Here is a 26,493-nt window from a genome sequence, read left to right as displayed (position 1 = left end):
TGGCGGTTGCCTTGGTAACGACAGCTGAGCGATGGAAAATTTTTGGTGTTTACATTTTACACGGGCATGCTGGGGGATAGGTGGGGTGGAAACCGGTTTAATTTTGCGGGGTTAGGGGTGGGGTAGGTGGGTGAAGGAACGACTTGTAATTTTCTGATAGACGCTGCCTTTACTTCCTATTTTATCCGGTGAGTGAAGGTTGAATAAAAGAGTGCTCAGCTCAAGCTGTGATTGCATTTTTTATGTTTCAATTTCAACGCTCCTTGTCCTATGCATGCTGTGTGATTTATGCGTAATAATTGCGCTGTTAAGATTTCATCCTATTATTGTATTGCTTGTTGTTTCAAATTAATGCCTGATATCAGTCAGGATCATTATATTTGCTATGTGATATTCCATTGAAATAATTTGCATTAGTAAATTAAAATGCAAGTCCAAAAGATTTGGATTAAGCACAATATTCAGTGTACCATGCAGTAACATCAACTCAGATCATAAATCACTGGTTTTAACTGGTATCTATGACAATGGGTTTGAATGGCCAGGGAGTAGCAAGGCCAGGTCAAGGTGCCTTGCCCAGTAATCAAACTTTGGCATTAGTAGATCAGACGTCACATGAAGGTTTTCCAACTCAAACTGAGGAGAGGCGCTGTACGTTTGTAGGTTGTGTAGGGTAGGTTTGTAGGTTATAGGTTTTAAGGTTTGTTTGTTGGTTTAAGTGTTAATGCCTCAAGCATTTTAAGAATGCAATTGCATTTTTTGATGCGTGTGCAGAGGCTTTTCCAGACCTCTTAAGGTATGTTAGGCAGATAGATTAAAGATAAGATTAATAGATAATTAATAGATAAGATTAAAGATAATAATCATTTAGCAAATGTATAATTAGAGGCTAATGGTGCCTATACGAGGTATTGATCTTGCATTCAGTATTTTAGTAATGCTTCATCTCAGCTTAGTTGTGGTGGAATTGTGTGATCATTTCTTTGTAAAACTGAGATAATGCCCTTTACAACATAGCCCACCAGTCATTTAGGGATGTCCTTATGATGACAGCACAAGACCTTTAAAACTTATTACTTATAATAAATGATAAGACCATGGTCTGACATATTTTTCCTCTCTTCCAGGAGCTGGACTCTTATAGAAATTTTGGGCAACTACATCTGTAAACATGACTGAGAGGAAAATCAGAAGAAGAGGTAAGGTTTCACACGAAAACGTTTCCATGGCCTCTGATATAGTCCCATGTTCTGTCGAACTTGTTTTGTACCTATTCCGTTCGCTGAGTCTCCGGTGGCCGGAGGTCAGAAGTGTTTGAAGTGTGTACGGTCGTTTGATGCATTACCTCCTATCCTGTCCACATATACCTACCTACTCAATGAGAGTAAACCGTAGTTTTAACCAGGCCTTTGGAGTCACCGCAGTCCTGGCAGGTCTGCGGGGTCGATGGATTTTCAGTGACTCCGACTCCGGCTCTGGTCTCTAAAATGTACTCCGACTCCGGTCAGAACTGTGACTCCGTCTGACTCTGACTCCGCAACAGTCACATTCTTAGCTATGCGAATCGAAACGGCTTCAGTGAGTTCGTCAAGAATGGTCGCACATTGGTGCCTCGTCTCTCTCTTCCGGTTTCCACTGGCGGTTTATTGATCAATACAGACAAAAAAAGATAGGACAGAAGACGTCTCGCCATCGTATCGTAACACCCTCGCGTCCCCATGCGGCCGGCGGAGTCGGACGCAGACGGCTGCAAGGTTCCGCCGGAACCGGGGCCCGTCCCGTCTCCCTGGGGACGAGGTCGAGGATCCTATGGCCGTACAGCTGTGCGAGCATGTTAATCGCTACGACAGCGCCATTGCCAAACAAACACTGCTCACGCATTGTATTGTATTCAGTTTGCAGCACATTCCAATGAAGCTTGCTGATGTTTCCATGGAAACCCAATACCACGATACCGCTAGCCTCAGGTAGCATCTTATGCTGAAACAGGGTCCTGTACGCCAGGGCCCTGTTTCACCGGTGATAGCAGCACGCTGCTATCATATTGCGCGAGCTGACGTAATGTGATGACGTCATACTGCTGACGTAAGGGGCAATTCTGGCGCACGATTGCCGCAATATTGTTTTACGTCATCAGCTAAATGTTCGAAGTTAATGTCCAAATTTTTCCTAAACCCAACTTCTTTTAAATACATCATATTGAAAAAATATATATCAAAAATATATATACTATCATGAATGCGTAAACTCTTACTTTTAGGCTCATACGTCACTTAATGCCGCCGCCAAGGTCGCGGCAATCGTGCGCCGGAACTACCCATTACGTCAACAGTATGGCGTCACAACATGACGTCAGCTCGCGAAACGTGATAGCAGCTTGCTGCTATCACCGGTGAAACAGGGCCCAGGTCAACAGATGCCACAAATATGCATATTGCATGTGACGTCACCCAACCAGCATGGTTCGGTCTACCGATGGCCTTGGGTCTACCACTGCCGGAGTATGAGTGAGGTGAAACCTTCACAGTTGGGAATGAACTGGCCCCAAGCAGGTGAACTGGAGGGCCACCACACTGAATTACAAATCAGCGTATTGTTTTGGCGTCTCGGCTGTCAGCAGGGGTCGCTTTGAAATAGCTCGGCTCACCGGTTTTCCTTGCGCCGCTGCTGTCAAAACGAGGCGATGGTGCCGCCATCTACAATTAGATACACCGCTGGCTACGTAGGGGTCGGGGCCAGTCCTTCAATAAACCTACCTTGCTTCGCCCGCTTAGAAACGGACCGCTTTGACAACATTGGTGACGTCAGGGAAGTCGATTCGGTATGCGCTGGGAGAGTTACGTCTGATTTCTATTGATTGAGATATCTTCTGAACTCTAGCGATACCCTTTATAACCCTTTATTGTATAAATAAAGATTTAATTAAACCCTTTATTGTATAATAAGTGCATCCCGAAACAATTACATTTACGGGACTGCTAACGTTTGCTTGAAATGCTTCCTTCGCCTTTTGCGCCCTGAAAGGAGGCGGCTGGAACCAGGGGTGTCGTTTTCCGAAAATGATTGGTAGGGCCCAAAGGCGGCGGCCGGCCACATGTGGCGGGGCTTAAAAGGTAGGGTACCCCCAAATCTGCCTTTCTCATCGGATTTCGGCCACTTATTTTTTCGCCCTGGTCATTGACAAGACAAACCAAAATCTTAAAAAAAAAAACATTTTGGAAGTCTAGGTCCTCAACGAGCTCCATGCACAAAACGTGCAGTTAAATAGGCAGTTATAATAGTGTCGGAGGAATGCACGCCATTCTGAAAGAGACCCACGCCGACTTAAAAGCACGGCTGTGCTGAAAGGGGCCAGGGACGGTTTTGATGGCCCAAGCCGAATGAAAAAGACGGCTACGGGGCCAGGAACGGCTTTGAAGGCCCACGCCAATCGCAGGGTTCGACAACTAACGAGGTCTCGAAACACCACGATAGTTAGAAAGACCTGCTTGCCAAAATAAAAGGATGACGGTACAAGCCGGCATTCAGAAAGTTACATGCCCGACCATGAAGAAGCAGAGAGATACGTCATCGACTTATTAGACAAAAAGTTCATTTATTCAAATAACCACCGCTAAGACAAACACATTTCGCGCAGCGCTTCGGCCTTCGGGAGAGCCCTCAAAGTCTCCATAATCAATTGGGTTTTGGACCCATTCCACGTCCAAGACGGCTGCTTTAGTCTCCCTGCAGTCAGCGAAGCTGCCACTGCTAATTTCCTTATGTTGGGGAAGAGGTGGCAACCAGAGGGTGCAGGGTTCGGAAAAAAGTGGATGCGACAACAACTCGAAGCCACATTTCATCACTTAACCCTAGAACGCCTAGGGGGGTTGTATCAACCCCCCCTGAGGTTTTTTCGAAGTGCACGCTAAACGGCTTGTCGTAGCGGGCTGAAATTTTCAATACCCTCTGGGGCAACCTTTGCGCATCTTTTGCCGAAAAAAAATTGATCGGGTCATGTCAGGTCACGGAGTTATGACGTCATAAGAGGTACAGCCTCCGGCCGACAGTTACCAAACGTGTGCGCCGAATCCCTAGGTTATCTGCCGGTGATACCCACATTGTTTGATGGATCATGATGAAACTTCCCATGCATGTTGGGGCAAGCATTGGCTATCGTGTGGTGCAAGAAAATTGACCGGGTCAGGTCAGGTCACGGAGCTATGACGTCACAAGAGGAACAGCGTCCGGTACTATTTTTGAAAAGCGCCCGAACCACTATTTTGCTAATTCTTGTCACCTCAATGGGAATATGCAGCAATATTAGCTTCTATAGGGAGCAAATGGACCTCCCAAATCCAAAAATACAATCAGATTTCAAAAATTTAAATTTTGATTTTTCGAATTTCTGCCGCCGACTGTGACCTTGCCGACTTCCGGCGCTCCCAACGCGCCATTTTTAGAGCTAGGGAAACGAAATGCATACCAAACGATAGAGAATTGATCAAGGAACACGATAGTGAAGGTTTCAAGTCGATATCTTCCACCGTTTTGCCGCAATCGCCGCGGAAATTTGAAAAAGTTTGATTTTTTCGGAAAATTTGACCTTTGACCGGTCATAAGTAGGTCAAATGTTGACCTAGGATCAAAAAATATACCACCAATCGCGAGATCTCGTTGAGAGCAATCCGTTGGTTTTTTCCGCTAAGCTCTACGACCTTCCGTTTCGAAACGCCAGGGGGGGGTCGTAACCCCCCCCCTGGTCGTTCGTGTTATGAGAAATGGCCTGGTCGTGCGAGGGTTAACTTATCGTCACCCCGCGCAAGTACGCAGGTGCGTGGCCGTGGATCAGTTGCACACTTTATGTCAACTTCCCTATAGCCTCTCCTCGATGTCTATCGAATGGACGCACATCATCAATTGTGCGCCCCTGTTTTAGAAAGTTGACAAGCAGAGCCCCGTCGGCATACCAAAATGTAACCACTATCACTTTGCCGACTAACTTCAACTCGTACCACTCATTTGGTGGCCGTTACTCGGTGTGCACTGTGCTTCCACTTGCGCAACTCGGCACGGTGTCCCTTAGTGTCAACGTGTGACGCCCACAATTCCTTTACGGTGACAAGTCAATGATATCTTCTAGATATTCGATAAGGGGCCAAACAGCCCGCTAAGCCTCCTTTCGATCTTGCCTTTTCTCAGCAGTGTCAGCAAACGGGGGATACATCTTGCAGAGATCTTAAACATAGCATGATAGATTCCAGTGGCGTAGCCAAGTGGGGGGGGGGCACAGGGGGCGCGTGCCCCTCCCATCGGGTCCAGGGGGCCCTTCGGGTCCCTGCGGCGCCAATCGGCCGCTGAGGGTCCACGCTGGCCATATTTCGTCTCAAAGGGACCCCACAGGGCTCGTCAGAGCATCTCATGGGCCCCTAAGTGGCGCATTAACCCGCGCCCGGCTGGGGGTCCTGGATTTCCACGCCCTGCTGGGGGGGGGGGGTGTTTGAACACCCCCCTTCTAACTCGGCTCCTGGGCCACGTAGCGATACGCGGAAGGCGGCGTTCGAAAGAGCGTCAAAAATAATGAGGAAATCACTTCGGTCAATTTTTTGGTCAGGTCAAAGGTCAGGTCACCAGAGGTCATTGAAGGCAAAATTTCGCCGATTTCCAGGTCGAATGTCGACAATTTCCAAGAAGCCAGCGCATAACTCGGGAACCAATAGAGCTACAGCGCCGCGGAAAAGCGCATTCGATAGCCCTATTAACGCCCTTTCTGAGTAATTCTCTCAGATTTGACCTAACGTCAACGGTTTTGCCTGCAGGGGGCAAAAACTGCAAAAATAGCCGATTTTTTCGGAAACAGTTTTTCTGCAATAACTTTTGACCCAAGCCTTGTACGAGCTTACTTTTACCAGCATCGTGATTCGTGTTCCTCTCGTCAAGACGCATCGAATGAACTATAACTTGACCTTGAAAGGTCAACTTGAAAATTTGACCTCAGGTCAAGGTCATGACCTGACCGGAAAGGGTCATGTTGCATATCAGTCAATCCGTATCGTCGAGCTGAACACATCTAAGGCGTTTTCATCGCTCTAGCATGCCTCTATCAACAGTTATTTGCGAAAAACTGTTAGATACCATTCGTGACCTTAGATGACCTCAGGGCATAAACAGGGGTCACGGACACCATTTCCATGTTCAGTGTGTCTAAACCACTTGTAAGTCAGTGTTTGGGAGTGTTTATAATGTCTTTAGTCCAAAAGAGGCGCATTTCAATTTCTCCCATTGACTTATAATGGGGAGGTCGCAAAATTGACCTGACCTTAGGTCATCGATATCAAAATTCTGAGATATACATTTTGTACATGCTATTGCTCTTAGCAATCGCTGAAAGTTTCAAAGCGATCGGTCACTCGGTGTAGCTATGACAGACATTGAAACTTTTTATGAGGTGAGGTCACTTCAAGTGACCTGGTGACCTGACCTTGAATGACCTTGGTCTGAAATTTTAACAACATGTGTAGAATTGATGTATGATAAGGTGTACCAAAAACGGCGGCGCTCCGCGCCGCTGTTTTTGAGATATTCGCGAAAAACCACAAGGGGGGTGTGTTCAAACACCCCCCCCCCCAGCAGGGCGCGGGTTAAGATCTTCGTAAGTGCCCCACGCCGGCTTCTTAGAGCCCTTGTCACCAGTTAAGGCCCTAAGAGGCCGCCAAGGGCCCCTTACCAGCCTGCCCCTCACGGTCTCTGAGAATCTCTTGCTGGCCTCTGAGGGCCCATTGGTGGCCTTGGCTCTGAGGGCGCATTGGTGGCCTCGGCTCTGAGGGCCTATTGGTGGCCTCTGAGGGCCCTTACCGGCCTATTAGGAGCCGGCTCTACGAGCTGCATGCCCGCCTGTGATGGTCCAACACCAATTCTCTTAGGGCCCCAATAACTGTGAGGAGTGCCTCTGATAGCCCACACCGGCGTTTCTGAGAGCCCACGCCGGCGTTTCTGAGGCCCCTTCTCCCCCAGTTCTGAGGGTCTTCATCAGAGGCTCCTAAGGCCCTACACCAGCGACTCTGACGTCTCCACTGAGTCCACACTGGTGACTCTGAGGGTCCCAGTGGCGTCTGAGAATACTATTCCGGTCTAAAGGGACCCCTCGGCGCTCCTGAAGACACCACCGACCTCTGAGGTCCCCTTGTCGTCCTATGAAGGGCCCGCACCAGCACTCAGCTCAGCAGCTCTAAGGGTCCCACGCATATCTGTGATGGCCATAAACCAGTGTATCTGAGGGCCCCGAAACGGCGCTTAAGAGGGCCCTCACCGGCGACTGTGCAGGTCCCACTCCGGCGCCTCTGAAAGCCCCACACATATGCATCTGACGGACACCCACCAGTGACTTTTGCGTGGCCCACACCGGCAATTCTGAGGATCCCACCGGAGTCTGAGAGTACCGTGCCGTTCTCTAAGGACCCCACTGAACTTCTGAAGGTGCTGCCGGCCTCTGAAGACCCTTTGCCGGCCTGAGGAGTGAGGACACCTTGCCTTTCCCTAAGAATCCCCTGCCGGCTTGCGAAGGGTTCGCGACAGCAGCTCCTACGGCCCACAGGCCACACACATCTGTGACGAATGTACATATATGCTTATTTGCTTATCTGTTTATTTTGATTTTTTTTTACCAAGTAACAAAAGATTGGTAGAGCTCAGCGAACACTGGTAGGGCCCAAATAAACATTGGTAGGGCTCGGGCCCTACCAGGCCTATACAAAACGACGCCCCTGGCTGGAACGCTGGCTTTCATCGTGACTTTTCTTATAAACATTCTTTCGTACACATCTCATATCCACATGTTGCGACTAGACCACGGATACGGATACGGATACGACCACGGATAGACCACGGATACGAAAGAAAGTCGCCATTCAAGGAACATTCAAGGAACTATGTAGCTTGGCGGTGCGGTCTCATTCTCACCTTTCAATTCAAAGGTGTGCCCCATTTTTTTTTTTTTTTTTTTTAGCTTACTCAGAATTGAACTCGTTTCTGGACACTGGAGCAGGAATCTATCAATGCCTAATCGGTTTATGTTCGTTTTGTCACGGCGCTTTGTTTATGGCTCGGGATAGTTAAAACCATCTCATTGCTGGGTTCTGCAAAGCTGCAATGAGACACCCATGCCTTGGAAAAGTTACCATCTCGTTTTGGAGTTCTTCAAACTGTAGTGCCTATGTTCACCTTTAGCACGGTTCCTAACGGCGCAGAAACGAAAATTTCAAGTTGTTGTTAATCGGCAGTTGCTCCACAATTGCTCGGTAGCGGCAGCAAGATCCCGAAACGTCGACAGAGTACATCGAATAGAAATTGAATAGGTTGCTCGGCGTAATTTGCTCGACGTGTTTTAGAAATCTTGACTTGGCCAAAAACTTTTTTTACGAGGCAATATCGCAAGAACCTTGGCGATATCTTAGCGCATAGATGAATATTTCAAGACATCTGACTAGGGCTGAAAGCTTGAAATATAAGCGCTTTTTTCCTCTGCGATTCTAGCTTGAAGAGTATTTGGCAGAAGTCATGAATGCTGTAATTTTTATTACATCATTATTGGTTGTTCCAAACGTAGAATATTTGATGGCATATGAGATGTTTCCCTGTGGTAAAATCATATGCCATTGGCTGCCCATTGTTCATCAGGGTGATATTCACTCACATTTTGATGAAGTGACCTCGTTGAATAATGTCTGTCCGAAGAACGCCTCAGCAACGAATACTACGTGTTATGGAGGTTTCGCCCGCGCCGTAGCATATGGAAAGCATATGGCCCATCGTTATCATCATCCTCTCAATTTGAACACCGGAGATTTCTTCCAAGGTCACATCTACTACTCCTATTTCGGCTGGAAAATGGTCGCCGATGTCGTGTCTCACATGCCCTACACGGCCCTGGTGTTGGGTACCCAGGAGTTCACCGATGGCATTCACAATCTCCTGTCATTTATGCACCGAATCGGGCCCAAGTTCCTCTGCACAAACTATGACTTCAGCCAGCTCAATGAAACTCTTCAAGCCGAGTTCACCAAGCTATGTCCGCGCCACCGCGTGGTGTCGATGCGTGAGGCGGTCGGCCGCCACAGGCGCATGAGCGTGGCACTTCTCGGCTACACCACACCCGAGGCGCAGGTGCTGCTCCAACCAAACGAGACCATCATCTTCGAGGACGAGGTGGAGGCGCTGAACCGCGAGATCGCGCTCATCCTCGGCGACGCCAGCTACCAGAAGAGGCGCGACATGTTCGGCCACGGCGTGAAGGTGTTCGTGGCGGTCGGCCACGCCGGCCTGGACCGAGACCTGGAGATCGCCGATCAGGTGTCCAGCCTGGACGTGATCGTGGGCGGCCACTCTCACACGCTGGCCTGGCCGGGCGTGTGGCAGACGTACGTGCCAATGACGCCGGAGGACCCAGCCGACATCGCGCATTCCATCTACCCCGCTGTGGTGACACAACGCTCCGGCAGAAAAGTCGCCATCGTGCACGCCGGCAAACACGGCAAGTACATGGGCTCGATCGACATCGGCATCAACGCCGACGGCGAGGTGCGCGACTGGTGGCCGCACATCTTCCTCCTCAAATCCTCCTACCGCAGCGACGAGGAGGTGGACAAGATCATGGAGGAGTACGACCGCCTGCTCGACCACAACCGTACCGAGGTGCTGGGCCACATCCGCGTGCCGCTGGCCGGCTCCCCGGAGGCGTGTTTCGCTCGCGAGTGCGCGCTCGGTAACCTGGTGGCCGAGGCGGTGCTCTGGGTGCTGCGACGGCACGCCGAATCGCTCCGCGACTCTGTGCGCGTGGCGCTCATCAACGCTGCGGCCTTCTCCAACGGCGACATCCCGGCGGGGGACATCACGCTGGGCGGCATCCTGAAGGCCATGCCGTACCAGGACACGCTGACGGTGGTGCGGATGAAGGGCAGCACGCTGCAGCTGACTCTGGACCACAGTGTCGGTCTGGCGCACACGGGCGGCTTCCTGCACCTGGCCGGCGCGCGTCTGGTCGCAGACTGGATGGCGCCGGCCGGTCAGCGCGCCGTCTCCGTCACCGTCCGCCGGGGCGGGGTGTTCGAGCCGCTCAACGTCACCGCTGACTACGACGTGGTGGTGCCGGCGCACGTGGCCGACGGCGGCGACGGCTACCGCATGGTGCTGGAGGGCGCCGAGCCCAGCGACGCCGTCAATGTGCTGGATGTGGATGTCATGATCCGCTTCTTCCGGGCCTTCCACTGGGTGGAGCCGCAGCTGGACGGCAGGATCATCATCATGAACCCGGACGGACGGTCGCGCGGCGCACGGACAACGGTGGGGGTGGCGGCGGTGGTGATTGCTGGGGTGTGGTGTCTGGTGATGGCTTGGTGAAGATGAATGGGACGCTGGTGCGTGTGTGGATGCTTGTGGTGCTGTTAGTCGTTTTGGGATAATCGTGTCGACGGTCTCGTGGGGCCTAGAACTTGTTGAGATGTTTGAAGTCTTTATGGTCGTTAATTCTACATATCGTTTCAGCCTGTGTTGTTCAAGAGGAATTCGTTGTTTTGTGTTTCCTGTGGTAGTGGACCTTATTGAATGAATGGTATGGTCGCAGCGTTATGATTACTTGTTATGAGAGTGAGTGTCCTTAGTATGCGTTTCGATGCGCGCTGTTTCAGTGTTCGTGGGCTCTCTCTCCAATGCCGACTTGCTGACGACACCCGTGCTGTGTATCATAATCATGCCGTCCCTATGCTACACTTCTTCGACGGTAACGCTGACTGAAGGCGCGTTTCCCCTGGATGGCCTCGTGTCATGTATGTTGCGTTTGATAATAAACAGGACGCGAGCATTGAGCAATGAGCGGCTGGCCGGGCTGGCTCTGTCGAGCGCCTATGATGATTTGTTGGCCTTTGTGCAAGGCACACAAATAGACTAGTGACTACCAAACCGAAGTTGTTACTTTTTTTTAAAGCTCGTCCAACTCAGTGAAAGATATGGTCATCACTGAACATAACATTATTATCATAGCTTCATTGCTGTCAGCAGCGACAGAAAACGATTTGGCCTTGATGTGTCATGAGCTGGAATGATCTTCAAAGAGAAGACTAGAAGTGGAATGTAAGCTTTTGGGAGTCACATGGTGGAAGGAATTTTTCGACACCCATTCGATGCAGTTTTCTGCAGTGTAATTGTACGACCTCCTGGCTGTTATTGTCATTCTGTCGCTGATCGCTTACTTCCCTGTGACTGACGATTTTCTCTCTCGTTCTCTCTCAGACTGTGTGCGTCTGTCCAACAAGATAATCGAGCGGTGTGAGCTGCCGGTGGAGCCAGTGAGGGAGATCCGCGACATCCGCTCAGAGTTCTTCGTCCGCCTGCTGGAGGTGCTCAACCATCGGCTCCCGCCAGGTCAGTCAGATGGGGGAGGGGGGGGGGGAGGGTCAGCTGGGGCGGGGAGAGGGGAGAGCTCAGCAGCTGCCGCCAGATCGGGGGAGGGGGGAGGGAGGTCAGCAGCTGCCGCCAGGTCGGTCAGCTGGGGTGGGTCGGTCTACTGGTTGATTTCGGGAGAAGCTCAAAGCAGTTTTTTCTGTAGTGAGAAATCAAAATTTAATTTTATTCGTTAATTGAAGAACAGTATTTTCTTTCAACATGGATATGGATTGCGTTAAGTTATATTAAGATGAAATGCGAGATGATAGATATAACAACGGATTCCAGATTTGTATATGTCCACGAGAAAATGTCCGGCCCACTTTGATGTCCTATGGACACTGAACGCCTTTCTCGTACTTTACTTACGAACTAAATTAGAAACCCTATCTTCTGTGCCTTCCAAATGCATTCACCCACACCAATTTGTCACAACATTCCCCGTCTTCTAGGCATTATCGAGCACCCGGAGACGCCGTCGGACGAGGTGCATAACGTGCAGACCATCATTAACCACCTGGCCCTGGACCTGATCGACGTCGACCTGTCACACATCTCGGGCGCTCAGGTGATCGCCGGCAACGCACACGCCATCTACAACCTGCTGGAGATCTTCTGCGGCCTGCACAAGTACCTCAGCTCGCACGAAATCGGTACGGACGCCGCCGAAATCCGGCCTCAGCTGGTAGTGGGGATAACTATCATTGTCGCGTATTTTTCATTCATTGAGTTTTGTCTTAGATGTGGTAGCTCCTGGATGTAAAAAATTCATGAGCAAGGTTCTTTGTTTGATGAAAAGGTATGCGTGAATGACTTATTATTCACCGTTCCGTGCTTCTATCCTCATGATACAGAAATCCTTCTCCTCCACGCCGCAACCCCCCTCTGGGCTGGACAGACAACTTTATATCATGTGGGCTGCTCCCTTGGAGCGGCACCGCTGCTCCCGAGGGAGCGCACCCCGTAGCCGGGTGCAGTGAGTGCCTTGGGGCTGGGTGGCCTGTCCTCTGGACGGGCTTAGCCCCGGTGACTCACTAGGGTGCCTGCCCAGACCAATGTCTCCCCCTAATTCCTATCATCCTCCCGGCTCTGAAATGGTCCCATTGGACCGAAAGGGCCTAACCCATAAAAAATACTTATTATTCCCGAAAGTAAAATGTGCCACGGTCTTCACTCCTTGAGGGGTGCAGTATTCACTCCCGTAACCATAGTTCTCTTTTTTTAGCTATTGCCTGTTGTATCTTCTCTAATCATGTCATCGCTCAGGACATCTTATTACGCCCGCCACAGATTTGGGAGAACCCTTACCGGCAGGGCTGCGGAGTCGATGGATTTTCGGCGACTCCGACTCCGACTCCGACTCCGACTCCGGCTTTAAAAAACAGCTCCGACTTCGACTCCGACTCCGGGCAGAATAATCGACTCCGACCGACTCCAACTCGCGACTCCGACTCCGCAGACCTAGCAGGGCTGCGGAGTCGACAGATTTTCGGTGACTCCGACTCCGGCTCGGGTTTCTAAAATCGACTCCGACTCCGGTCACAACTGTCGACTCTGACTCCGACTCCGACTCCGACTCCGCAGCCCTGCTTACCGGTACCGTACCATCCTAGCTGTGACCCCGCTCCCCCCCCCCCCCCACACACGCATTACAGACAGATGGCACCCTGTGACCCTGCCCCCCTCCTCCCATCACAGACAGATGACACCCTTTGATCCTGCTCCCCCTCCCATCACAGACAAATGACACCCTGTCCCCCTCCCATCACAGACAGATGACACCCTGCCCCCCTCCCATCACAGACAGATGACACCCTGCCCCCCTCCCATCACAGACAGATGACACCCTGCCCCCCTCCCATCACAGACAGATGGCACCCTGCCCCCCTCCCATCACAGACAGATGGCACCCTGCCCCCCTCTCCCATCACAGACAGATGGCACCCTGCCCCCCTCTCCCATCACAGACAGATGGCACCCTGTGACCCTATCCCCCCTTTCACGAGACGTCGTATGTACCACTCTGTGACCTCACTCCTTCCCCCATCACAGACAGATGGCATCTGGAGGAGAGTCTGACGGAGACGGAGGAGGAACTGAGCACCACCAGCTCATCGACTCCGACCGACTCACAGTCGGCAAACCAGGTCAGTCAGTGACTCTAGTGACCCTCACTGACTCACAGACCAGGTCATATCGACTCCGACCGACTCACAGTCGGCAGACCAGGTCAGTCAGTGACTCAGAGTAACTCACAGTGACTCTGACAGACTCGCAGTCCGCAGACCAGGTCAGTGTGACTCTGAGTGACTTGTACTGGTTCACAGCATTGACTCACAGCTCGTCGACTCAGACCGACTCACAGTCTGCGGAACAGGTCAGTATGACTCAGACTCAGTGTGACTCTGACAGACTCCGTCCGACCACAGACCAGCTCCTCCACCCCAGACCGACTCACAGTCTGCGGAACAGGTCAGTGTGACTGACTGACTCACTGTGACTCCTGCCGACTTATATTGACTCCGACCGACTTTTGACTCCGAGTTACTCAGTAAGACGCCTTTTGGGGTGACAAACGAGCGAGCGAGAGAGTGGGCCGTGTATGTGCGGAAGTGCTAGAGGATATTTCCAAATGACTTGTGCATAGCGTAATTGAATCCCCTATTTTCTGCACCAGGCTAAAGGCATCCATCGAGGCACCACTTCCAACGTGCATCCTCGATCGCAGACCAGATCACAGATCACAGACTCGATCACAGATGGCCTGTGGTCGAGGCAACGCGTACGACGGCACGTGCACTGCACATGCCGTTGTGCGCTTTTAGGAACTCACAGTGCCTCCCTGTGAGGAAGGCAAGGCAGGGATGAGGAAACGCTGACCTGTCGTCAACACTCTTATTCTGACGCCTTTAGCTTGGCGCCTCGCTCTGCTGAGCCATGGTTTTTGGCGACCAGCGACTGCCCTCAATCATCCGGCACTGGTCTTTGGTCTGCTCTGACTGGCGTTAATCGGGGGGGGGGGGGAGGCGTACCAGACTGGTTACAGAGAGCAGAGCAGCTCAGCTGTGTGCCGACCCCGGAACGGACCATCCCTGTGCGTCAAATATGAAGTGAACCTTTAGTCAATATGTAGTCGATTTACAACGATAAAGTCAGCGGGTGCTCAGCCTGTGGGCAGTGGTTTTGTCCGCGGTCTGTCTGAACTTCCAGGAATAATAAAATAAGGGATGAGTTACCAACGAGCCCAGTCAGGAATACAAAACTTTGAAGCTTGATTGAAGATTCGGTACTGGTCTGAATATATCCGCACTGTATTTTTAAAACCGCTTGCTAGGACTGCTCTCGAAATAGCGTTGTTCCATGACTAGCTTCCGCGTTCACGACTGAAATTACACTACCTACTGGTTTCAAGTCAGCGGCTATGGGTATTTAGTTTCGAGAAAATCATGCTATTGAGATCTCTTCTCAAGGTCCATGCCGTTGTGTTTTCCATCAGCCCCCACTAACATTCAGTGCCCTGTTTTCCAGGAGGACGCGGCGGCGGCTCCGGAGGCTGAGGCCGTATCAGAGGAGGCAGCAGCGGCGGCGGCCAGGGATTCGGACCTCCCTCCATCCTCACCGTGAGTCGCTGGGAGTCCTGGAACTCTCGCGTTTTTGTTAGGGATGGATGTGCAGCTTAGTGACTGCACTGGAAATCGGTGAATGGGGGTAGATATCTGCCTTGCAAAGGCAAAAATGATTAGTCAGGTCAGAGGTCATTACGTCAGGTCAGAGGTCACCCTAACGTAATCGTTTTACCTTTGCACGCAGATATGTATCTTGTATTGAAGACGTGACTGTGTGCGACTGATAGTGGTTTTCTCTCCTGCATCCCTCCGCCTTCCTTACTCTCTCCTCTCACTCTCCCCTCCTCCCGCCAGCTCCCGCCGCTCCTCTGCCGGTGTGCGTGCCTCGGCCAGCGCCGGCAGCCGGCCCCCGTCCTCCGCCCGCTCTCCTCCCGGCTCTGCCCCCGGCTCGGGCGGCGGCAGCCCCTCCAGACGCCTGTCGGCTGACGGGCCGGGGTCACCGGCCAGTCAGACTGCCGGACTGACCCCGAGCGGGTCGGGCACCGGGCCGGCCGGCGCCGCACTCAGTCCCAGCACCAAAACGTCCACCAGCGGCGGATCGGCCGTGGTCAGCTGTGAGTCAGGGAGAAGGGTTCTGAGACGCCTAGGGGGCATAAGGATTTCACGCCCTGTGGGACAGAGGATTTGAGGACAGGGGGATAATGATGGGCTGTTGTTTTGTGATCGTCTCTCTTACATTCTTATCGTCTCACTCGACGCTAACCCTAGGCCTGATGCTTAGGTGTAGTTGCACACTCGTCTTGTCTTGGGTTAGGGCGCACAGCCTCTTGGGCCCAGGCGGGTTGCATACTCATTTCACTTCACCACTCAACGTTACGATTCCTTGTCGCGTTCCGACCATCCCTAACACCGCTGACCCTACCGCTCTCCTTTGTGCCGACAGTCCCTGAGTCGCAGTACTCGCTGGAGATGGAGCTCCCGATCACCAAGTCCGGGAGCCGCCAGCCGGGCGGTCGGCGCGGGCCGCGGGAGGCCGGGGGCTCGCCGGCCGCCGAGTCCGCCACCTCTCCCTCGGAGAGCTCGCCGGCGGCCTCCTCCTCCCTGGAGTCTCCGGAGGATGACGGAGAGCCGGCGGCCGGCGGCGGGCTGGGAGACGGACCGGAGACGCCGCAGGAGACGCCCGGAGACGCGGCGGTGGAGGGAGACGGTCAGCGGGCGGACTCGCTGGAGACGGCCCGCTCCAGTGAGTCGGCGGTACAGGACTCGCCGACCACCGAGACGGGGACCGAGGAGCAGGAGACGGGGACCGAGGAGCAGGAGACCGAGGAGCAGGAGACGGGGACGGAGGGGCAGGAGACCGAGGAGACGGAGGAGGGGGAGACGGAGGAGACGCCCCACGAGCCGCACCGCTTCGAGTTCATTGACGAACAGACGCCGGTGAGTCATGGCTGTGGGAGGCGGCATGGGGTGTTATAGGAACGGTATTTTAGAGCTTGGACTGGGTCTTCTTTCATATTTTCATCCTCATTTAATTAAAGTTTTTCTCTTTTGGTGAGCGGGGGGGGGGGTGGCTTTTGTTCAACGCCGATATTTCTGGGTTATCCCAAAACCTTTTCACATCTGGTTTACATTTATAAACCAACAAGTCGCATCGTCTTGGGACAAAGGAAGCCAACATTTTCCCAAAATTTACCTACGTTGAGTAATATATGAAGTGGTTTTGAGGTTATCTGACGTCTGAGATCTCTAACTTTATCATTTTGTTGCGACGAAAACCGATACAGTCCAGACTCCTTGAAACCCAATCATAATCATCGCCAGGAAATTCACTGGGGTGTGTCTCTCGGTCCTATACTGAGAAATGTCGACAATACGCTTTGATAAGTTCGCACCAAGCGCACACCAAGAACAGCAGACGAGTGCCCCAAACCCAGCTAATGGAACAGGCACAGCATGACATTTGGAATCCAGTAGTTCTAGTTACATCAGCGCTAACTAACCGATGCTTATTCGTATTTAACACTGGAAGCTCAACATTTTGTATGATGCCGAACTCGGATCAGAACTCGCCCATAATGTTTAGCCACCTTTGCGCTCACTGTGTCCTCTTCAATTGGTGCACTACTCTCCGTTTTCCTAGCAGTTCGGTTTTCTATGGCTGTAATCGGTTCGGCACCCCGGTGTTGCAGGAGACCGGGACGGACACGGGCGCGGGAGGCGATGAGTTCACGAATATGGCCTTTGACGCCGACTCTGAGCTGGAGGTGGGTCCCATCTCCCTTCCTTACTATCCACCCAACGGGGGGAGGTGATCCGACCCACACGGGTGCCTGAGGGAACCTATTCCGGTGTGCCCGTCTCCCTGTTCATCGACCCATGCGGGAGGGTGGCCCGACACAGACCGGGTTGGTCCATGCGGGGTGAAAGGGAAGGGGACCCAAGAGGTGGGTCCCTGCACCCCGTTCGGTGACCCTCGGGGGTGGGAGGTCGGGGGGGGTGCTTTAAATTGTTATTGAACCATTTAAAAGAGATCATGAGTTGGTTTCCTCCCTTTGATCTGACTCACAATGAAAGGTTAGGGGTGGTCTGACTCATTTTAACGAAGTCTGAAAGTGGTCGTATGATTAGCTGTGCCTTGATTTTTCCTTTGTTTTGGGGAATTTTTGTGGTTCATTGGATTTTTAGACCCAAACGCAATGCGTTGACACGATTGGCTTTTGTCAATGCTTGCACTACGCTCGCTTCCAGTATTACACAGCCTAATGTATTCTGGTATTTAACATCTTGCAGTTATTACGGATGTTAATTTGAGTGCAACAGACCAATCTTTCAACAACCGAAAGCTTACACATCCCTAAATGGCGCATCCGCACGGACTATGGAATGAGGTGATGGAAGGAGTTGATTATACGATTCAATTAGTTTTCTACTTTAGACGCCCGTTTGTCTTTGACGCTGACTCTCAGGCCTAGAAGGCTATAAAACAGTCGAGGCCTTTGAGAAATCTGTTCATGACATGAAAGTGGGCTACACTGAGTTTCGATGCGGCCCACAGCTCTGCTTTGTTTCATGGTCATTCGCGGTTCCATCATCTGACATTCGGTAATGATTTGATGACTGTTTTATCTTTTTTTACAACGCACAGGACGGAGATCCTTCGCAAATTCAGTGCCGATGGTATGTCTTCTGTCCCATTTTCTGTGGGCTCTCTCTGGGACTGTCCCTCCTCCTCATCTCCCTCTTTCTCCCCCACTCCTTTTCTTTTTATCTCTCTTCCTCCCTCTCTCTCTCTCTCTCTCTCTCTCTCTCTCTCTCTCTCTCTCTCTCTCTCTCTCTCTCTCTCTCTCTCTCTCTCTCTCTCCCTCTCCCTCCTTCTCTCCTTCTCCCTCTCCCTCTCCCTCCTCTCCCTCTCCCTCTCCCACTCCCTCCTTCTCTCTCAGTCCTCACACTCACCTCTCTGTGCTCTCTGCAGTCGGACGAGGTGGCCAGCGTGGACTCATGCCTTCCCTGTGTCCTCTCTCTGTTCTGACCGCTTCTTTCTCTTCCCGGCAGTCGGACGAGGTGGCCAGTGTGGACGGCACTGAGCCAGATGAGGTGGACATTAGCCGGCAGCTGAGCGAGGAGCTGCAGCAGCTGCAGCAGCAGCCGGCCACCAGCTCCGGACCCGAACAGGTGAGACAGAGTACTACAGACTACGGACTACCACAGACTACAGACACATACACAACAGTCCAGAGTCACAGCGAGGAGCTGCAGCGGCTACAGCAGCAGCAGCCGGCCACCAGCTCTGGGCCCGAACAGGTGAGACTGGCCACAGCCACAGACTACAACAGACTACAACAGACCACAGACTACAGACACAGATACAACAGTCCAGAGTCACAGCGAGGAGCTGCAGTAGCTGCAGCAGCAGCCGGCCACCAGCTGCGGGCCAGAACAGGTGAGACTGGCCACAGCCACAGACTACAACCGCAGACCACAGAGTCACTATAACGACCGCAGACTACAACAGACCACATAATATAATAGCACAGTCTACAACAGACCACAGACTACAACAGACCACTGAGACTACAACAGACCACAGACTACAACAGATCACATACTACAACAGACCTTAGACTATAACAGACCACAGACTATAACAGGCCACAGACTACATACAGACGACAAGCTATAACAGACCACAGACTACATACAGACCAGAGACTATTACAGAACTTAGACTACGGACAAAGCACAGAGCTGCTGGAGCAGGTTTTGACTCAGCCACCGAGATTGACTATAACAGACTACTGAGTGACTCGAGAAGGTTATAGCTGCTGAGCCGTTGAAACAAGAGCTTTGCCTAATGCCTATCCACAGGACTAAGACTGAGCCACCCAAAGCTGATGGCTTCGGACTCACTATGCATGCATTTATGCGCTGTACTTATTTACAATGCCTCTTCTTCTATCGATTCTACTAAAATTTCCCGTTTTGTAGCTTCCACGATTCTCACACGAGAGTTCTGTATGATGCATTATACGCCAGTTATACAAAATATTGTCAACTGTAATAAAACATATATATTTTCCAGACCAGCAGCGGTGCGGAAAAGAAGGAGCGAAAGAAGTCATCGGTGAGTAATGACACGGCTTGATGTCACAGGTGTCTTCCGAACTTTAAACCCTAGATTCTTGATTCTTGATTCTTGATTCTTCATTTGTAGTGCTAATAATTGTCTGCATCGCTTTTTGTGTTAATTGGTTACGACTGTTGATTGGTTCAGTGTCTGTCCTTCAATGTCTGATTCTGTTGCTTGCCTCTGACCATGACCCCTGTCATCTGACCCCTTACTCTCACATCTGTCTGCTCGTCATTTGTCCCTTGCCCGCTGACTTCTAACCCAATTCCCCTCCGTCAGCCGGGTACCTCATCTGACACCACGGCGGGCCGGGCGCGCGGCGGCCGGATTCCTTACCCCCTGCCCCACGAAACTGACCTCTGACTTGACCCCGACCTGACCCCCTCCCCCTCCGTCAGCCGGGCACCTCATCTGACACGACTGCGGGCCGAGCGCGCGGCGGCCGTACTCCTTACCCCCTGTCCTGTCCCCTGACTACAGTGACCTGACCTCTGACCTCCTTCACTCAGCCGGGTACCTCGTCTGACACCACGGCGGGCCGGGCGCGGGGCGGCCGCAGCGCTCCGTGCGGGGCGGCCGTGGCGGCGCGCCGCTGTCGCTCCAGTGACCGCAGCTCCGTCAGCGACCCGGGCGTGAACGGACGCCGGCCTCTCTGCAGGAGACTGCTCACCAGGAACATAGAGACCATCGCTGAGGTGAGGAGAGGAAAGAGAGACAAAGGGAAAGGGGTGCTATTGAGGTTCATACGTCCTTTTCTGCTCCCTCATTACCGCAATGTTTGTTTTATCTTTGGGCCCCTTTCGTTCCATGCATCTTTGTTTTTTTTTACGTACAGAATTGACCAAAGAAGTATGTCGGTGACATTGTATTCGCTCTGTATATCCACGAACGTTACTTTTTCTCGCGTTTCTTTGCGCCTGCCAGACCCTTGTTCTTTCTGCCATACGTGCCGAGCGTTAATGTTGGTTTCTACGTTTCTTTCAGTAATCTTTCATTGCACTCCTTTTTTATTTTTACTTTGTGTCTCTCCTTACCTCTGTCTCCTGTGTGTCTGACCATCCTCGACCCTCTCCCGCACTCTCTCTCTCTCTCTCTCTCTCTCTCTCTCTCTCTCTCTCTCTCTCTCTCTCTCTCTCTCTCTCTCTCTCTCTCTCTCTCTCTCTCTCTCTCTTTCTCTCTCTGCCGCTCAGATCCACGAGTCGGGCGGCGAGCGTGCGGTAACCCGCACCACGCGGGAGCAGGCCGGCGACAAGCTCTGCAAGGAGACTGTACAGCGGGAGGTGCGGAGGAAGGTCCGCAGCGCGCCCACGCCAAACTCCAGGCTGAGTGAGTGGGAGAGAGGGGAGAGAGCATGGGAGGAAGGTCCGTAGCGCGCCGACACCCAACTCCAGGCTCAGTGAGTGGGAAGAGAGGGAGAGAGCATGGGAGGAAGGTGTGCAGCGCGCCCACGCCCAACTCCAGACTCAGTGAGTGGGGAGAGGGAGGGAGGGAGAGAGCATGGGAGGAAGGTCCGCAGTGCGCCCACGCCGAACTCCAGACTCAGTGAGTATAGAAAGAGGGAAAGAGAGCATGAGATGATGTAAATATATTAGTGTTTACTGCGGTGACTGCCGCTCCTTCCTAGATTGCTGACCACGCCGGGGACGCGTTCCAACTTTTGATATTGAACCTGCATCTGGGTACCAGAGTCAGTTACCAGTGGTTGTGGTCCATAGACGTAACAGTGGCCTCAGCAATCGTGCGGACGGGTGATGCTGCGCCCGGTTGGGCCGTTCTGTATGATGCCTTAGTGCCGTCGTTTGATCCCTTGATATCGTGATGATAGTCTCATAAACTTACCCGGACGTTTCCTGTCTGTGTTTCAGTGTCTTTCCTGAGCAAGCAGTCGTCCCGGCGCTCCATCTGTAGTGACGGCGTGCTGAGATGGCTGGAGTCGCAGGCCGACGAGACCTACCTCAAGGTGGAGGGAGAGGGTAAGGAGGGGAGGGAAAGAGGGGAAGGGACAGAGTAAGGAGTATGCTGTCTGCTGCGGGCTGAAATCGCAGACTGATGGGACCTGCCTGATGCCTCCAAGTGGAAGAATAGCGTAAGGAGGGGGAGGGCTGACTGGACGTCAGGTTGATAAGTGATAAGTTTATAAGTCTAGGATAAGTGAGTTTGGGTGAAAGCCCTCGAATGTGGTTACGGAACAGCTGAGCGTCCGACTTTCTGCACCAATGCGAGCAGCTGTGTGGGATCATTCTACGCTGCGTAACAAAGTACAGAGCTAAAATGAATGGCGTCCAATCCCTACCTGCCAGATATTGCTCTTCCTGTCATTCGTGTTCATTATGTTCGCTTATCTCCCGAATTCGTTCCATCTTCACCGTTTCGTGTGCTTTTTACTTGTGTCGCCCTTTACACTGTCTGATCCACCTGTCATTCTGTTTCCTCTCTCTCGCCCGGCAGAGACGGACGTGTTTGAGTTTCTGCGCCGCGAGTTTCCGTACGTGCGGGTCTCGGAGGAGACCAAGCGGAAGCTGTTGACCCAGTACCGCCAGCAGATGAGGTACATCATGCACCTGGTCGAGCCCACAGAGACCCGACACTACAAACTGAAGGTGAGTCACGGGGACCAGTCACTACAAACTCAAGGTGAGTCATGGGGACCAGACGCGGTACAAACTGAAGGTGAGTCACGGGGACCAGACGCGGTACAAACTGAAGGTGAGTCATGGGGACTACATACACACTACAAACTGAAGGTAAATACAAAGACCCTCCAGACTACAAAGTGAAGGTAAATGAGGGCAGTTTGTACATCATGTTCAATTTGTACATGGTGTACAAACTGAAGAGAAACAAACAGTGAGAACTGAAGGAAAGGCTGGCACACCAGACACGACAAAACAAACTCAATGTAAACACAGACCAGCCGTAAAATATCAACGCTTGCCAGTAGACATTTATGGACAACAATGTCCACTCAAAACAAGAGGCCCTAAAACATCGATAATGCCTCAATTATTAGCATGTGTATTGACTGCTAATTAATCACTGATTATCGCCGTCAGTGTAATATCATTACCAGTTCAGCTATAGTATCATCGTCATCATTCGTCACCCTGGCAGCACATGTTTGGTACGCCTTACCTCCCTCGTTATCGCGGCAAATGCAGTGTAATGAACTAAAATTCCTCTTCCCTCGGCAGCCGCTTACGTGGACGTCTGGGCAGACGCCACCCCGCAATCCTCCTGTCTGTGGCCCCTACTGACACTAAATCTCCCTCGGCAGCGTCAGAACATGCTGCAGCGAATGTTGACTGGTATCCTCTTACACCGTAATGACGTGCAGCCTGTAGCGAATGTTGGCTGCTATCCGCCCTCGGCAGCGTCAGGACGTGCTGCCGGGTATGCTGACTGAATAGTGAATATCCTACCTCCTTTGACGTCATGACATGCTGCTGCAGCGTATGCTGACCGTTATCTACCTGCCTTCCACAGCGTCAGGACGTGCTGCAGCGTCAGGCGCTGCTGACGGACATCATCCGGCAGCAGCGGGAGCACGACCAGCGCTTCCGGAGGCTCCGCACCGCCCGGCTACAGGCCATCAAACGCAGGTGGGTCGTCGATCACAGGCGACGAGCGATTATAAAGTCCCTGTATCACACTTTTTGGCAAGGTGATGGACCATGTTCCTGGTCAGCATGTTGAAGCGTATATGGCTGATCACATGCTCAATGCTCATACCTGATCCTCTTTGTTCTTCTTACCTAGAGGTATACGGGAAGTGATACGGGAAGTGATACGGGAAGGGACGACTCACTTAGAACTACGTAAGTCGTCCCTTCCCTTATCGCCTGGCTAGTATCATCCGACCAGACTGAGCCTCTGCCCGAAATCTGTCAGTTTTTTTTTTTTATTCCTCCGTGCACCGCTCCCTCACCGTCTCTAACTACCTTCCCGTCCTTCTGTATCAGGAACGCGCCGCGGGACGCCAAGATATCGTGTCTGCGCGCTCAGCGGTTCGTCGACTCGTTCAAACAGCAGTTCGAGTCGCGCTCGGCCCTCAACAGGAGCCGGGAGGAGCTGGTGAGTGAGCCTTCCCACCCGGCTACTCTGAGAGAGAGCGGGTGAACGAATGAACAGACAATGACTCGGACTATCTTTCGCGCAGTGGGTGCTCGCCGTTGTCCTCATTCATTACATTACTTTCTCGCTTATTCACAGACTAATTGACACTAAGTGCCTTCCCAGTTGCTAGTTACAAGGGTTTATTCTCTTCGATGAGTCCAGAGGTGCCAAACGAACGTTAAATGGGGCGGTGCGACGTTTATAGCCGCCATGAATCATCGAACCTTTGCTGTAAAGATGATCTACCGACTCGTTGTTTTTTCACCCTCATCTTCCTCTCCCTCTATCCAGCTGCAGAAGGCCCTGACATCCGGTCTGGATCCTGACTGACCCTCTTCTTCTCCCCCGTGTCCACCAGCTGCCGAAAGCTGTGACGCTCCTCACTGACGCTCGATCTCTTCTGTAGCTGATGAAGGCCGTGTTTGAGGAAATGCTGGAGGGCATGACTGATATGTTCCCACACCTTAACCCTCATCTTCTACCCCGTGTCCGGCAGCTGATGAAGGCCGTGTTTGAGGAGATGCTGGAGATACAGCGGCACCGGCTGCGCTCCGTCCGCGCCTTCGAGAAGCGCGCCATCCGAGAGTTCTACGGTCAGGACGGCTACACGGCCGAGCTGAACCGCATGCATCAGTTCTACGAGGCCAACTTCCGAGACCTCGCCCAGATGCTGTCTCGGGAGAAGAATGACCTTGCCCTGGCAGAGAAGGAGCAGACGAAACTGGCCGACCGGATCAAACGCGAGTTCCGCGACTATATGGAGGCGGACGTGCGGAGTCTGAACGACAAGGTGGTGACGAGCTGGCAGCCGCAGTACAGGTGAGAAGGGGAGGGAGGGAGGAAGGGAGAGAGATAGAGAGAGAGAGGGGGGAGAGGAAGGGGGTGTCTTGTAAACTAGGGCACAATACTTTGCCTGTAAATATGGACTATTTTTTGTCGTTCGAGATACTATTAGCTTGTGTGCCATTAGGCACATGTTTGCCTTATCGTTTTTATTTTTATTGGCCTTGACACGCAATATGAGCGCACCATAAGTATCAATGTCATTTCGTGAAATCCCAGCTGACTGACCGGTGCGTGCCTTTCCGTATGATCTGTTGGTTATTAGGTCATGTGTGTACCCAGCTGTGGCCGTATTCACAATCACGGTTTAAGGGTGGGGGTAAACTTCGATTGTGAATACGGCCACAAAAATAACCCGTTACCAGTTACTCATACCCCTACCCATAACCCGTGATTGTGAATACGGCCACTCGAGTCTGGTTGTGACGCCTTCTCGCTGACGTATATCGCTCCGTATTTTTCAGGGAGCTGGACGCGGACAAAATCCGCAGCGACCTCTACGAGGCCAACTGGAAATTCTGCGTCACCTAGAGGTTGGCCCTCCTCTGACCACGTCTCTCGTCTATCGTCTGTCGTCTATCATTTCTCGTTTATCGTCCTGCGTTGTATTTAGACATCTAGTACTAGATGCTGTCTTTATTTCTCCTAAGTAATTAGTGAATAGTGGTTTCCTAAATTGTTTAGTAGTCTCAGTTCTGCCTCTGTCACATGCTTCCGCTTTTTAGTTGTCCATTTTTACTATGCTCTCCTTAACCGCTTGAGGTGGCCTTCTGCAGGCCTGACCGAATTTTTGTTAGTAGTTTGTGATAAGATTCCTGCGTCCCACTATCCGTCACATGTCCTCTCTCCCGTCTTGGTCTCCTCTGGCTGCGTCTAGTCTGTGATCTCAAACACTGGATTATCGTGTCATAGTGGCGGACAGACGCACAGTCCGTCTGTTTTAACTGGGAGACAGTTGGGTTGGTCCATGGTGCGGTCCCTAGCGTCCCGTCCCTCAGGCGCGCGATCCGTGCGCCTCTCCGTGCATCTGTGAGGCTGAGCCGGTCCCTCCTGTCCAGTGGTGTTCTGTGATTCAGCGGGTAACCGCCGCTGTTCCCGGCATTTCCTGTCTCCGACACAGATGTGGTTGCCCAGTGGCTTGTTTTTAGACGGGGACTTTGTTTTGTTCTGTCCTTTTGGTAGTGGCGAGTGCGTTAAAATGTCCTGTTATTTACGGGGTGTAGTGAAAATGGGCGAAAAACGAGCGAAGAACTACGAAGTGGAAATATGGCTGTGAAGTCTCAGGGTATCTTTTAATTTGTTGTGCTTTTTTTTTGTTATTGATCAGTGTTTTGTTTTCACATCATTTCATCGAGTGCCTGAGGAATTTTAGTAACTGAGAACATTTCTCATTTAACATAAGTGCTTTTACGAAATTAGATTCACTCCTGGATCTTGGCGCATTGATTGGTGGATAAAACACAGAAAGCAATGACAGAGGGAAGGGATAATCCGAATTATGAGATTTGTTAACGTGAAGAGTTATGATGGGAAGGGGACTCAAATTGTCGTGTGCTATTTTTCTGCTATAAAAATACAATATTCAAACCTCCAGGCTATCGGACTTTTTTCATTGTTGAGCCATCGTGAAAGACATGCGCAAATCATACTTCCTTTCTTGCATGCAACGCCTCGCAGATGGTAGATAGCTTAGCAGTTTCACGCTCGCTTTTGTAGTTCGTATGAGTGCTATGTCTGGGTGACTGCAAGTTCTCGACATTTACCTGCGTGCGTGGTCTTGGTAGCGCCGAAAGCTCTCGATACCAACCACAGTTGTGCGTTTTCTTAGACGCTAAATGAGCTAAAGGAGGACAGCGCTACAAATTGGTATGTGCTGGGTCATAGCACTCTCTTTTGAACAAGAGAAAATAGTGTTTTTCTTGTTTGTGA

At 51.8% G+C, this 26,493-nt stretch overlaps 1 protein-coding gene across 4 annotated transcripts; it reads left to right on the top strand.

Moving 5' to 3' along the window:
• Positions 1–22: 22 nt before the first annotated feature.
• Positions 23–26,162, top strand: LOC122365293 (centrosomal protein of 95 kDa-like). Of its 4 annotated transcripts, XM_043336401.1 has the most exons (20): positions 70–188; positions 1,128–1,199; positions 11,263–11,394; positions 11,868–12,068; positions 13,468–13,562; positions 14,944–15,035; positions 15,336–15,595; positions 15,925–16,418; positions 17,171–17,245; positions 18,534–18,653; positions 19,561–19,602; positions 20,007–20,032; positions 20,144–20,303; positions 20,799–20,934; positions 21,474–21,581; positions 22,057–22,208; positions 23,092–23,207; positions 23,568–23,679; positions 24,218–24,540; positions 25,029–26,162. In XM_043336401.1, exons 2-20 carry the CDS (start codon positions 1,172–1,174, stop codon positions 25,093–25,095), a joined length of 2,739 nt encoding a protein of 912 aa, XP_043192336.1. In that variant the 5' UTR covers positions 70–188; positions 1,128–1,171; the 3' UTR covers positions 25,096–26,162. The 4 variants fall into 4 exon arrangements, with proteins under 4 accessions (XP_043192339.1, XP_043192337.1, XP_043192336.1 ...); XM_043336402.1 differs by lacking the exon at positions 20,007–20,032 and having other exon boundaries at positions 51–188; positions 20,118–20,303; XM_043336403.1 differs by lacking the exon at positions 17,171–17,245.
• Positions 26,163–26,493: the final 331 nt, after the last annotated feature.

This window comes from Amphibalanus amphitrite, unplaced genomic scaffold (genome assembly GCF_019059575.1).
Source record: "Amphibalanus amphitrite isolate SeventyFive unplaced genomic scaffold, NRLGWU_Aamphi_draft 000729F_arrow, whole genome shotgun sequence".
NCBI lineage: Eukaryota > Metazoa > Arthropoda > Thecostraca > Balanomorpha > Balanidae > Amphibalanus > Amphibalanus amphitrite.
Note: the sequence above shows the minus strand (reverse complement) of the source record. Positions and strands in the feature narration are given on the sequence as shown.